This window comes from Cherax quadricarinatus, chromosome 29 (genome assembly GCF_038502225.1).
Source record: "Cherax quadricarinatus isolate ZL_2023a chromosome 29, ASM3850222v1, whole genome shotgun sequence".
Lineage (NCBI taxonomy): Eukaryota > Metazoa > Arthropoda > Malacostraca > Decapoda > Parastacidae > Cherax > Cherax quadricarinatus.
In genome coordinates, this window is record NC_091320.1 from 27,576,145 (window position 1) to 27,591,389 (window position 15,245).

A 15,245-nucleotide genomic window follows, 5' to 3' on the forward strand; every position below is an offset into this window, starting at 1 on the left:
AAGCTTCAAGGGAACTTATTATTATTATTCATTATTTTTTTTTTTTCAACAAGTCGGCCGTCTCCCACCGAGGCAGGGTGACCCAAAAAGAAAGAAAATCCCCAAAAAGAAAATACTTTCATCATCATTCAACAATTTCACCTCACTCACACATAATCACTGTTTTTGCCAAGGTGCCCAGAATACAACAGTTTAGAAGTATAATACACAATATATCCCTCCAAACTGCCAGTATCCCAAAACCCCTCCTTTAGAGTGCAGGCATTGTACTTCCCATTTCCAGGACTCAAGTTCGGTTATATAAAATAACCGGTTTCCCTGAATCCTTTCACTAAATGTTACCCTGCTCACACTCCAACAGCTCGTCAGGTCCCAAATGCCACTTGTCTCCATTCACTCCTATTTAACACGCTAACGCACGCTTATTATTATTACTATTATTATTAATAATTAATTAATTAATTATTAATTCAAGGATTATGTGGAGTAAAATAAAGATTGGATGTGAAAAGTGTTTTATAGTAAGCGTGTATGCACCTGGAGAAGAGAGAAGTGTAGAGGAGAGAGAGAGACTTTGGGAAATGTTGAGTGAATGCGTGGGGAGTTTTGAATCAAGTGTGAGAGTAATGATGGTTGGGGATTTCAATGCTAAAGTGGGTAAAAATGTTATGGAGGTAAATTTGGTAAATTTGGGGTGCCAGGGGAAAATGTAAATGGGGAGCCTTTAATTGAGCTATGTGTAGAAAGAAATTTGGCAATAAGTAATACATATTTTATGAAAAAGAGGATAAATAAATATACAAGGTATGATGTAGCATGTAATGAAAGTAGTTTGTTAGATTATGTATTGGTGGATAAAAGGTTGATGGGTAGGCTCTAGGATGTACATGTTTATAGAGGGGCAACTGATATATCGGATCATTATTTAGTTGTAGCTACAGTTAGAGTAAGAGGTAGATGGGAAAAGAGGAAGGTGGCAAAAACAAGTAAGAGGGAGGTGAAAGTGTATAAACTAAGGGAGGAGGAAGTTCGGGTGAGATATAAGCGACTATTGACAGAAAGGTGGGCTAGTGCAAAGATGAGTAGTGGCAGGGTTGAAGAGGGTTGGAATAGTTTTAAAAATGCAGTATTAGAATGTGGGGCAGAAGTTTGTGGTTATAGGAGGGTGGGGGCAGGAGGAAAGAGGAGTGATTGGTGGAATGATGAAGTAAAGGGTGTGATAAAAGAGAAAAAGGTAGCTTATGAGAGGTTTTTACAAAGCAGAAGTGTTATAAGAAAAGCAGAGTATATGGAGAGTAAAAGAAAGGTGAAGAGAGTGGTGAGAGAGTGCAAAAGGAGAGCAGATGATAGAGTGGGAGAGGCACTGTCAAGAAATTTTAATGAAAATAAGAAAAAATTTTGGAGGTAAACAAGTTAAGAAAGTCTAGGGAAAGTATGGATTTGTCAGTTAAAAACAGAGTAGGGGAGTTAGTAGATGGGGAGATGGAGGTATTAGGTAGATGGCAAGATTATGTTGAGGAACTTTTAAATGTTGAGGAAGAAAGGGAGGCGGCAATTTCATGCACTGGCCAGGGAGGTATACCATCTTTTATTAGTGAAGAAGAGCAGGATGTAAGTGTGGTGGAGGTACGTGAGGCATTACGTAGAATGAAAGGGGGTAAAGCAGCTGGAACTGATGGGATCATGACAGATATGTTAAAAGCATATAGTGTTGGAGTGGTTGGTACTTTTGTTTAATAAATGTATGAAAGAGGGGAAGGTACCTAGGGATTGGCGGAGAGCATGTATAGTCCCTTTATATAAAGGGAAAGGGGACAAGAGAGATTGTAAAAATTATAGAGGAATAAGTTTACTGAGTATACCAGGAAAAGTATACGGTAGGGTTATAATTGAAAGAATTAGAGGTAAGACAGAATGTAGGATTGCGGATGAGCAGGGAGGCTTCAGAGTGGGTAGGGGATGTGTAGATCAAGTGTTTACATTGAAGCATATATGTGAACAGTATTTAGATAAAGGTAGGTAAGTTTTTATTGCATTTATGGATTTAGAAAAGGCATATGATAGAGTGGATAGAGGAGCAATGTGGCAGATGTTGCAAGTATATGGAATAGGTGGTAAGTTACTAAATGCTGTTAAGAGTTTTTATGAGGATAGTGAGGCTCAGGTTAGGGTGTGTAGAAGAGAGGGAGAATACTTCCCGGTAAAAGTAGGTCTTAGACAGGGATGTGTAATGTCACCATGGTTGTTTAATATATTTATAGATGGGGTTGTAAAAGAAGTAAATGCTAGGGTGTTCGGGAGAGGGGTGGGATTAAATTATGGGGAATCAAATTCAAAATGGGAATTGACACAGTTACTTTTTGCTGATGATACTGTGCTTATGGGAGATTCTAAAGAAAAATTGCAAAGGTTAGTGGATGAGTTTGGGAATGCGTGCAAAGGTAGAAAGTTGAAAGTGAACATAGAAAAGAGTAAGGTGATGAGGGTATCAAATGATTTAGATAAAGAAAAATTGGATATCAAATTGGGGAGGAGGAGTATGGAAGAAGTGAATGTTTTCAGATACTTGGGAGTTGACGTGTCGGTGGATGGATTTATGAAGGATGAGGTTAATCATAGAATTGATGAGGGAAAAAAGGTGAGTGGTGCGTTGAGGTACATGTGGAGTCAAAAAACGTTATCTATGGAGGCAAAGAAGGGAATGTATGAAAGTATAGTAGTACCAACACTCTTATATAGATGTAAAGCTTGGGTGGTAAATGCAGCAGCGAGGAGACGGTTGGAGGCAGTGGAGACGTCCTGTCTAAGGGCAATGTGTGGTGTAAATATTATGCAGAAAATTCAGAGTGTGGAAATTAGGAAAAGGTGTGGAGTTAATAAAAGCATTAGTCAGAGGACAGAAGAGGGGTTGTTGAGGTGGTTTGGTCATTGAGAGAGAATGGATCAAAGTAGAATGACATGGAAAGCATATAAATCTATAGGGAAAGGAAGGAGGGGTAGGGGTCGTCCTCAAAAGGGTTGGAGAGAGGGGGTAAAGGAGGTTTTGTGGGCGAAGGGCTTTTACTTCCAGCAAGCGTGCGTGAGCGTGTTAGATAGGAGTGAATGGAGACGAATGGTACTTGGGACCTGACGATCTGTTGGAGTGTGAGCAGGGTAATATTTAGTGAAGGGATTCAGGGAAACCGGTTATTTTCATATAGTCGGACTTGAGTCCTGGAAATGGGAAGTACAATGCATGCACTTTAGAGGAGGGGTTTGGGATGTTGGCAGTTTGGAGGGGTATATTGTGTATCTTTATACGTATATGCTTCTAAACTGTTGTATTCTGAGCACCTCTGCAAAAACAGTGATAATGTGTGAGTGTGGTGAAAGTGTTGAATGATGATGAAAGTATTTTCTTTTTGGGGATTTTCTTTCTTTTTTGGGTCACCCTGCCTCGGTGGGAGACGGCCAACTTGTTGAAAAAAAAAAAAATATTATTATTATTACTACTATTATTAATACATTATTACTAGTACAGTGGACCCCCGGATAATGATATTATTTCAATCCAGAAGTCTGTTTGGTTGCCGTTATAGACCGAATTTGTTCCCATAATAGATATTGTGAATTAGATTAGTCCGTTTCAGACCCTCAAAAATACACCTACAAAAGCACTTACAAAAATACACTTACATAATTGGTGGAGTTGGGAGCTGATCGTTATGCGGGGGTCCACTGTATTATAAAATACTCCGTGTATCCAAAACATTGCTGGGACCTATAAATACTATGTATATATTTCTAGACAATTGTATGTGACTAAGGTAGGTGAAAATGTTCACCTGTCACTGTGTTTAGGACTATTTGAGCACTATTTCAGTACCTAATATTAATGTCAGAACAAAGATTAACTATGAAATCACAAGTACTACTACAAATTGTCATTATCAAAACAAAAATTATACAAATTAAAAAAATGAGAAAGAAAGGTAGTATATCGGCAACACATCTGCATGTGGCAGCGCTTCATGCTGCCATCAGGTGAGTGACAAGTATCGACTTTGCGGCCTTATATCTCTGTAAGTACTAACTCTAGAACTTTTTTTTAACATTATGTAAAATAAAAAAAATGTCCATTTCATTTAAGAAAAAATTATTTTTTTATTTTCAAAATATTCAGAGCGCTGGGCGAGAGAACGTAGATCTATGTTTGGACAGTAAAGGGGTTAATTGAGATAATATTGTTTTAGTGCTACATTCATTGTTTTGCACTCTCTTTAAATTAGCATTTCTTTTATTTTTTTTTTCATTTCTTTCCCTTTGAGTCACCCTGCCTTGGTGGGAAATGGCCGACATATTAAAAACAAAGAAAGGTAAAACTTACTCGACTAGACCCTGTTCAATAATACCACCAAAAAGCCTTGCAGTAGTGAAAAGTTCCTTGTCTGGGTACGTTGGGAAGAAGCGATACTCTTCAAATAGATTGCGCAACATGCAGGAATATACTTCCCTCTCTCGCTTATTAGTAGACTCGTGAAACTTCTTCAGCATATCCAATACCTGAGAAGAGATGAAAATCTTTACTTTTCAATACAACCAATTAAAATTTATTCATAATTTCAGGCATTCTTTAATCCTAAAGGCCTCATCAATATTCTTTATATAATGCTTTTCACATAAAATACACAATTCTCCAAAACAATGAAAGGAAATTATAAATTTTGAATAACCTCTAAAGTTAGGAATTGTATGAAAAAGAAAGTTTGAAATTTATAATTTCAACCAATTTGTGAATAAACAAGTCATTCTCATTATGTACAGTATTGCTGCAGAATATGCATATATAAAATTAAAATATTTTAACCGGTACAGTATGGCTGAGAGCCAAATAGTGGTAAAATCAAAACTGACACACAGTTAAAGATGACCTTTTATGATTACTATAGTAAACTTTGAAAGCAAGAGCTTTATCAAGTGCAAGAAAAAAATAAACCATCACTACACTGCATATAATGCCAAAAGGTAGTCACAATAGGTGTCAAGCAAAGGCAAGGTCTGGTGTAGGCGAGGAATTTGACCAGAGGTCAAATAGGTTCAGTACCAGTAATTTGTGCTTTCTGTGTTGTTTCTAAGTTGCTTTTGAGATAGGTTTTGCCAAACTGTACCTTCCTCTGTTTTTGTGTGATGGTATGTGTGTGACATAAGCTGGATTTTCTAGACAAAGATGTGTCCATCTGGGATGTCCATGATTTCATCACTTAGCACTGACCTGACTAACCTTTTTCTTGACCATCTTGAGAGGGGCCAATTCACAAACATCATTCTGACATATCATTTGGCTTAAAATACAATGACAATGTTCTGGTTGTAATACCAAAATTTTCAAGCTTCCTTTATACAATTCACACCAGAAGAGGAACAAGATGACTTCCTACCTATTCATGATATCCTTCTCAACAGGAAAAATGATAATCTTAAATATAAAGTCAGTATAAAACTTATCAATAAACTTAACTTAATCCACCATCACTCTCATAAAATTAATAATAATAATAAATCTGTTGAGTATACCTGGCAAAATGTATGGTAGAGTTATTATTGAAAGAATTAAGAGTAAGACGGAGAATAGGATAGCAGATGAACAAGGAGGCTTTAGGAAAGGTAGGGAGTGTGTGGACCAGGTGTTTACAGTGAAACATATAAGTGAACAGTATTTAGATAAGGATAAAGAGGTCTTTGTGGCATTTATGGATTTGGAAAAGGCGTATGACAGGGTGGATAGGGGGGCAATGTGGCAGATGTTGCAGGTGTATGGTGTAGGAGGTAGGTTACTGAAAGCAGTGAAGAGTTTTTACGAGGATAGTGAGGCTCAAGTTAGAGTATTTAGGAAAGAGGGAAATTATTTCCCAGTAAAAGTAGGCCTTAGACAAGGATGTGTGATGTCACCGTGGTTGCTTAATACAGTGGACCCCCGCATAACGATCACCTCCGAATGCGACCAATTATGTAAGTGTATTTATGTAAGTGCGTTTGTACGTGTATGTTTGGGGGTCTGAAATGGACTAATCTACTTCACAATATTCCTTATGGGAACAAATTCGGTCAGTACTGGCACCTGAACATACTTCTGGAGTGAAAAAATATCGTTAACCGGGGGTCCACTGTATATTAATAGATGGGGTTGTAAGAGAAGTAAATGCGAGGGTCTTGGCAAGAGGCGTGGAGTTAAAAGATAAAGAATCACACAAAGTGGGAGTTGTCACAGTTGCTCTTTGCTGATGACACTGCTCTTGGGAGATTCTGAAGAGAAGTTGCAGAGATTGGTGGATGAATTTGGTAGGGTGTGCAAAAGAAGAAAATTAAGAGTGAATACAGGAAAGAGTAAGGTTATGAGGATAACAAAAACATTAGGTGATGAAAGATTGGATATCAGATTGGAGGGAGAGAGTATGGAGGAGGTGAATGTATTCAGATATTTGGGAGTGGACGTGTCAGCGGATGGGTCTATGAAAGATGAGGTGAATCATAGAATTGATGAGGGGAAAAGGGTAAGTGGTGCACTTTGGAGTCTGTGGAGACAAAGAACTTTGTCCTTGGAGGCAAAGAGGGGAATGTATGAGAGTATAGTTTTACCAACGCTCTTATATGGGTGTGAAGCATGGGTGATGAATGTTGCAGCGAGGAGAAGGCTGGAGGCAGTGGAGATGATATGTCTAAGGGCAATGTGTGGTGTGAATATAATGCAGAGAATTCGTAGTTTGGAAGTTAGGAGGAGGTGCGGGATTACCAAAACTGTTGTCCAGAGGGCTGAGGAAGGGTTGTTGAGGTGGTTCGGACATGTAGAGAGAATGGAGCGAAACAGAGTGACTTCAAGAGTGTATCAGTCTGTAGTGGAAGGAAGGCGGGGTAGGGGTCGGCCTAGGAAACGTTGGAGGGAGGAGGTAAAGGAGGTTTTGTGTTCGAGGGGCTTGGACTTCCAGCAGGCATGCGTGAGCGTGTTTGATAGGAGTGAATGGAGACAAATGGTTTTTCATAATTGACGTGCTGTTGGAGTGTGAGCAAAGTAACATTTATGAAAGGGTTCAGGGAAAACGGCAGGCCGGACTTGAGTCCTGGAGATGGGAAGTACAGTGCCTGCACTCTGAAGGAGGGGTGTTAATGTTGCAGTTTAAAAACTGTAGTGTGAAGCACCCTTCTGGCAAGACAGTGATGGAGTGAATGATGGTGAAAGTTTTTCTTTTTCGGGCCACCCTGCCTTGGTGGGAATCGGCCAGTGTGATAATAAATAAAATAAAAATAAATGAGGTTGAAAAAAAAAACAAATGCTAGGGTGTTGGGGAGACAGGAGGGATTAAATTTTGGGGAATCAAATACAAAATGGGAGTTGACACAGTTACTTTTTTGTCATGATACTGTCCTTTTGGGAAATTCTAAATTGAAGTTGCAAAGATTAGTGGATGAGTTTTGTAGGGTGTGTAAAGGTAGAAAGATGAAAGTGAACATAGATTAGAATAAGGTGATGAGGGTATCAAATGATTTAGATAAGGAAAAATTAGATATCACATTGGAGAGAGGGAGTATGAAAGAAGTGAATGTTTTTAGATATTTGGGAATTGATTTGTCAGCAGATGGGTTTATGAAAGATGAGCTTAACCACAGAATTGATGAAGGAAAAAAAAGCAAGTGGTGCGCTGAGGTATCTGTGGAGACAAAAAAACGTTATCTATGGGGGGCAAAGAAGGGAATGTACAAAAGTATAGTGGTACCAACACTCTTATATGGGGGTAAAGCTTGGGTTGTAAATGCTGTGGCAAGGAGGCGGCTGGAGGCAGTGGAGATGTCATGTTTAAGGGCATTGTGTGGTGTAAATATTATGCAGAGAATTCGGAGTGTGGAAATCAGGTGTGGAGTACTAAAAGTATTAACCAGAGGACTGAAGAGGAGTTGTTGAGGTGGTTTGGTCATTTAGAAAGAATGGAACAAAGTAGAATGACTTGGAGAGCGTATAAATCTGTAGAGAAAGGAAGGCAGGGCAGGGGTCATCCTCGAAAAAGTTGGAGGCAGTGGGTAAAGGAGGTTTTGTGGGCGAGGGGCTTGGCCTTCCAGCAAGCACGCATGAGCATGTTAGAAAAGTGAATAGAGACGAATGGCTTGTGGGACATGACGATCTGTTGGAGTACAAGCAGAGTAATATATTGTGAAGGGATTCAGGGAAACTGGTTAGCCAGACTTGAGTCCTGGAAATAGGAAGTACAATGCCTGCACTTTAAAGGAGGGGTTTGGGATACTGACTGTTTGGAGTGACAAAGCTAAACTGTCATATCCAAGTACCTCTACAAAGACAGTGATTATGTATGAATGATGGTGAAAGTGTTGAGTGATTATAAAAGTTTTTTCTTCCATTTGCTTTTTTTTTCTTTTTTTGGGTCACTCTGCCTCAGTGAGAAACAGCCAAAGTGTAAGTAAAAAAAAAAATGTCCTACTGTTCACTTATTTCCACCTATCTCCATGGGGAAGTGGAACAGAATTCTTCCTCTTTAAGTCATGTGTGTCTTAAGAGGTGACTAAAATGCCGGGAGCAAGATGCTAGTAACCCTTTCTCCTTTATCTATTAATAAATTTAAAAGGAGAAGCTTTTGTTTTTCCTTTTGGGCCACCCTGCTTCAGTGGGATACTGCTGGCTTGTTGAAAGAAGAAGAATATATGTACTAATCATTAATTTATTGGAACCTACTTCTTCAATTGAGAGTGTGGGATGTGGAGGGTGGTTGTAAATACGCTGAAAGTAGCTATTTGCTTCATCTTCCACTTCCTTGCTCACCAGCTGAGGCATGTCAAATATCTGGGAGATGTCCACTGAAGAAAAGAAGTTACATTATTACATTTATGTATATCTATTCTTAAATTTCTAAGTGCTAATGGTTTCTAAAAATGAAGTTAACATTTCCTGAACTTTACATGTTAATCTGGCTGCCATATAACAGTAGTCTTCATCTTGAGTCTTCTGACAAAAGTAAGGAGCCGAAGTATACCCAAGCAGAAAGTAAACAAAGAAAAAATGGTAGGCATTTAACTTCTACAGTAAAGGGCTGAACCCATCATTTAGCAAGCAGGCTTGCATGCCATCCAGAACAGCAGGAGCTACAACAGCTCTGTTTCCAATTCTTTTGAACACATTCAGCTCAATACTAGGCATTTTCTTGCACAATTTTTTGGAGGGGATATTTTTAATTTTACTGACACAGACATATACATACATACACACACACACACACATTCACAGAGAGAGAGAGAGAGATGGAGAGAGAGATGGAGAGAGAGAGATGGAGAGAGAGAGAGAGAGAGAGAGAGAGAGAGAGAGAGAGAGAGAGAGAGAGAGAGAGAGAGAGAGAGAGAGAGAGAGAGAGAGAGAGAGATGGAGAGAGAGAGATGGAGAGAGAGAGATGGAGAGAGAGAGATGGAGAGAGAGAGAGATGGAGAGAGAGATGGAGAGAGAGAGAGATGGAGAGAGAGAGAGATGGAGAGAGAGAGAGAGATGGAGAGAGAGAGAGATGGAGAGAGAGAGAGATGGAGAGAGAGAGAGATGGAGAGAGAGAGAGATGGAGAGAGAGAGAGATGGAGAGAGAGAGAGATGGAGAGAGAGAGATGGAGAGAGAGAGAGATGGAGAGAGAGAGAAGAAGAGAGAGAGATGGAGAGAGAGAGAGATGGAGAGAGAGAGAGATGGAGAGAGAGAGAGAGAGATGGAGAGAGAGAGAGAGAGATGGAGAGAGAGAGAGATGGAGAGAGAGAGATGGAGAGAGAGAGATGGAGAGAGAGAGATGGAGAGAGAGATGGAGAGAGAGAGAGAGAGAGAGAGAGAGAGAGAGAGAGAGATAGATAGATAGATAGATAGATAGATAGATAGATAGATAGATAGATAGAGATAGAGATAGAGAGAGAGAGAGAGAGATGTTGACAACCAAGTGAAAGCCTTCGCTGGACACATCCTTAATCTACAACAAGAACACATTCCTCACCGGCAATATGTGACGAAGCCTATGGATCAGCCTTGGTTTGGCTTTCATTGTAGAGAGGCTGCTACTGCTAAGTACAAAGCATGGCGAAGGTATAAGAGACATCCTACCACCTAAAACAGGAACTTGCACAGGCAAGCCTGTAGACATATGGGTGACGTTCAAAAGTGGGCCATAGCTAAATGGGAGGTGGACACTAAAAGAAAGCTAGCATCAGGTAGGGCAGGTTCCAAAACCGGGTGGTCCCTGGTCAAGGACAGACAAGGTTATCTGCCTGATGAACTCATTCCACCTCTAAATCGACAGGATGGGACAACCTCTACTAGTAGTTAAGAGAAGGCGGACCTCTTTGCTGAACACTTTGCTACCAAAATGCAAGTTCCTGATCCAGCAAGGGACCCTCCTTGGCTAGCTGCAAGAACTGTGTCAAAACTGTCAGTGGTGACAATGAGGTGCATTTCCTTCTTAAATCGCTTGACCAAGAAAAGGCTGTGGGCCCAGACAAGTTGAGCCCAAGATTGCTGAGAAGATGTGCAGACCAGCTAGCAGCACCTCTAATGCACATCTTTCAGCACTGCCTAGTAGTGTAAATGGCCCTCTCTATGGAAAGAGGCAAATGTAGTCCCTGTTCACAAAAAGAAGAGCACAGCAGAAATCAGCAACTACAGACCAGTGTCACTCCTGTCAATCACTGGTAAGATCCTTGAGACAATAATCTCAAGACAAATGACAGAGTTTTTTGACTGTCACTCACTACTTTGTGATCGTCAATATGGCTTCAGGAAAGGTTACTCTGCTGCTGATCTGTTGTTAAACCTCTCCACTAAGTGGCACCAGTCACTGGATGAATCCAAAGTCAGCTGTGTGGTAGCACTGGACATTGCTGGTGCTTTCGACCGGGTGTGGCACCACAGCCACTTAGCAAAACTTCAAGCACTGGGAATTGCAGGCTCTATGCTATGTCTCCTCAGTGATTACCTTCATGGTAGATCTCTAAGTGTAGTTCTCAATGGAACGGAATCAGCAAGACATCCTATTGAGGCAAGTGTCCCACAAGGAAGCGTGCTGGGACCATTGTTATGGAATGTCTACTTCAACAACCTTCTTCATCTCATCCCATAATCACATGCATATGCAGATGACTGCACACTGACATTCACTTATCTAAGAGAAGAAATGCCAGCTGCTCTAAGTTACATCAATCACAAGCTGAGAGCTATATCAGCTTGGGGACACAGGTGGCAAGTAACATTTGCACCTGAGAAAACGCAAATGATGATCGTCTCTAGGCACCATGATGGTAATGCTGGTGCAGTAGTAAGGATGAATGGGAGGGTGTTGGCACCTGGAGAAGAAGTTGATATCCTTGGGGTGAAATTTGACTCCAAACTAACCATGAAGAACCATGTTGTAAATCTTGCAAACAAGGCAGCCAGGAAGCTTACAGCACTTCGCCGTATCTCGCATCTACTTGACAGCAGGGGTTGCAAGATTCTGTACGAGGCACAAGTACGCTCGCACCTTGAGTATGCTCCACTTTCTTGGTTTGCCTGCCCCCCCCCTCTCATCTGCGACTGCTTGACAGAGTAGAGAACAGAGCAAGACATCTCATCTCTCGCCTGGACCCATCCTGGATAGATCTGTCATTTCAGCAGAGCCTTCAACATAGGAGGGATGTGGGTGGCCTTACTGTTATGTACAAGGCCAATATTGTCAAAGTACCACACTTGGATCCACTTCGAGGACAGCGTGAAACAAGCTTTTATGCAACAAGACGGGCAGAAAGCAGCAACTTCACTCTGGCTGTACCCTTCTCCAGAATTTCACTCCATCTGAGATCCTATATACCCAGGATGACTCGAGTATGGAACACATTCGTACAGCATAATGATGTCGAGATAAGTCAGTTGATCAAATGAAAATGCTGGCCCACAGATGGCTCCAACTTCATCCTGTTCCCTACTTGTATTTCTCATAACAATAAAAATGCTTTCAAATGAGCTGATGTAGGTAACAGCTCTTAGCTTGCCAATAAAGTTAGGAATCCTTAACCTGTAAATAGCTTGTCAATAAAGCTAGGAATCCTTAACCTTGTCAAACCCTGTGTAAAAAAAAAAAAAAAAGAGATGGAGAGAGAGAGAGAGAGATGGAGAGAGAGAGAGAGAGAGAGATGGAGAGAGAGAGAGAGAGATGGAGAGAGAGAGGAGAGAAAGAGAGATGGAGAGAGAGAGAGATGGGGAGAGAGAGAGAGAGATATGGAGAGAGAGAGAGATGGGGAGAGAGAGAGAGATGGAGAGAGAGAGAGATAGATGGAGAGAGAGAGAGATGGAGAGAGAGAGAGAGATGGAGAGAGAGAGAGAGATGGAGAGAGAGAGAGAGAGAGGACAGAGAGAGATGGAGAGAGAGATGGAGAGAGAGAGAGATGGAGAGAGAGAGAGATGGAGAGAGAGAGAGGAGAGAGAGATGGAGAGAGAGAGAGAGATGGAGAGAGAGAGAGAGATGGAGAGAGAGAGAGATGGAGAGAGAGAGAGAGAGAGAGATGGAGAGAGAGAGATGGAGAGAGAGAGATGGAGAGAGAGAGATGGAGAGAGAGATGGAGAGAGAGAGATGGAGAGAGAGAGGAGAGAGAGAGAGAGAGATGGAGAGAGAGAGAGAGAGAGAGATGGAGAGAGAGAGAGAGAGATGGAGAGAGAGAGAGAGAGAGAGAGAGAGATATGGAGAGAGAGATGGAGAGAGAGAGATGGAGAGAGATGGAGAGAGAGATGGAGAGAGAGAGGAGAGAGAGAGAGAGAAAGAGAGAGAGAGCATCCTGTCAGCCAACATAGAGGCTTCATTACTAATGTTGGAGAGCTCACACAGTTTTGTGAACACTCGACGTCCCGACATGATAGCTGTTGTTGAAACATTTTTGGATGACAGGACTCCAGAAAATTTTGCAAGAATTGTTGGCTACACCTCATGGATGAGAAGAGACAGGCAAGGGCAAGGAGGAGGTGTTGCTGTGTGCTTCTCTAAAAGTGTTCATGCCCAGCACATTGATGTTGCCATCCCTACTCATCTTGAAATGATGTTCTTCAAGCTCTGCATAAACACTAGTACCTCTGTACTAGCGTCTGCAATGTACAGACCTCAGTGGCAACATACAGACCCCATCAACTTCCTAATGGAAAATACTGACTCCCTTCTGCTACAACACAACTGTCAACGTATCATAATTGTTGGTGACCTCAACCAACACCTTATACAGAGGGACTTTGAAGACCTTCTTGCAGTATTTGACATGAGAAACTTTGTAGATTTCCCTACTCACATCTCTGGCTCCTCCCTTGACCCAGTAGTGAGTGATCTGGCAGAAGGCATAGTCACTTGTCAACCCCTCGGCTATGTTGGATTGTCTGACCACAAGGCTGTTTTTACGACACTTAAGATCCCAACAGAATGAGGTGAGGAGTCCACACACAACCTGGCTATGGGAAAGAGGTAATTGGCCAGCCCTTTGCTCTGAGCTCGCCACCACCGATTGGAATGCTCTTCTCCAAGGGGATGTTGACAACCAAGTGAAAGCCTTCACTGGAAACATCCTTAATCTACAACATGAACACATTCCTCACCGGCAATATGTGACGAAGCCTACAGATCAGCCTTGGTTTGGCTTTCATTGTAGATAGGCTGCTACTGCTAAGTACAAAGCATGGCAAAGGTATAAGAGACATCCTACCACCTATAACAGGAAATTGCACAGGCAAGCCTGTAGGCATATGGGTGACATTCAAAAGTAGGCCATTGCTAAATGGGAGGTGGACACTAAAAGAAAGCTAGCATCAGGTAGGGTAGCTCCAAAACCGGGTGGTCCCTGGTCAAAGACAGACAAGGTTATCTGACTGATGAACTCATTCCACCTCTAAATAGACAGGATGGGACCACCTCTACTAGTAGTCAAGAGAAGGCATACCTCTTTGCTGAACACTTTGCTACCAAAATGCAAGTTCCTGATCCAGCAAGGGATCCTCCTTGGCTAGCTGCAAGAACTGTGTCAAAACTGTCAGTGGTGACAATAAGGCAGGAGGAGGTGCATTTCCTTCTTAAATCGCTTGACCAAGAAAAGGCTGTGGGCCCAGACAAGTTGAGTCCAAGATTGCTGAGAAGATGTGCAGACCAGCTAGCAGCACCTCTAACTTGCATCTTTCAGCACTGCCTAGTACAGTGTAAATGGCCCTCTCTATAGAAAGAGGCAAATGTAGTCCCTGTTCACAAAAAGAGCAGAGCAGAAATCAGCAACTACAGACCAGTGTCACTCCTGTCAATCACCGGTAAGATCCTTGAGACAATAATCTCAAGACAAATGACAAGAGTTTTTTGACTGCCACTCACTACTTTGCCACAGTCAATATGGCTTCAGGAAAGGACACTCTGCTGCTGATCTGTTGTTAAACCTCTCCACTAAGTGGCACCAGTCACTGGATGGATCAAAAGTCAGCTGTGTGGTAGCACTGGACATTGCTGGTGCTTTCGACCGGGTGTGGCACCAGAGTCTCTTAGCAAAACTTCAAGCACTGGGAATTGCAGGCTCTATGCTGTGTCTCCTCCGTGATTACCTTCATGGTAGATCTCCAAGTGTAGTTCTCAATGGAACGGAATCAGCAAGACATCCTACTGAGGCAAGTGTTCCACAAGGAAGCGTGCTGGGACCATTGTTATGGAATGTCTACTTCATCGACTTTTTTCATCTCATCCCAGAATCACATGCATATGCAGACGACTGTACACTGACATTCACTTATCCAAGAGAAGAAATGCCAGCTGCTCTAAGCTACATCAATCACCAGCTAAGAGCTATATCAGCTTGGGGAAATAGATGGAAAGTAACATTTGCACCTGAGAAAACGCAAATGATGGTCATCTCTAGGCACCATGATGGTAATGCTGGTGCAGTAGTAAGGATGAATGGGAGGGTGTTGGCACCTGGAGAAGAAGTTGATATCCTTGGGGTGAAATTTGACTCCAAACTAACCATGAAGAACCACGTTGTAAATCTTGCAAACAAGGCAGCCAGGAAACTTAGAGCACTTCGCCGTATCTCACATCTGCTTGACAGTAGGGGTTGCAAGATTCTGTACGAGGCACAAGTATACTCACACCTTGAGTATGCTCCACTTTCTTGGTTTGCCCCCTCCCCTCATCTGCGACTGCTTGACAGAGTAGAGAACAGAGCAAGACGTCTCATCTCTCGCCTGGACCCATCCTGGATA

At 41.8% G+C, this 15,245-nt stretch overlaps 1 protein-coding gene across 1 annotated transcript in view; it reads right to left on the reverse strand.

Moving 5' to 3' along the window:
* The window catches only part of Not1 (CCR4-NOT transcription complex subunit 1), a 462,156-nt gene that overhangs the window by 308,589 nt on the left and 138,322 nt on the right, over window positions 1-15,245 (reverse strand). Inside the window, exons 16-17 of the mRNA XM_070089800.1 lie at window positions 8,717-8,838; window positions 4,367-4,542 (exon numbers count right to left, since the gene is read on the reverse strand). Of these exons, the coding sequence (XP_069945901.1) occupies window positions 4,367-4,542; window positions 8,717-8,838 (298 nt within the window). The remainder of the gene's footprint in view (window positions 1-4,366; window positions 4,543-8,716; window positions 8,839-15,245) is intronic.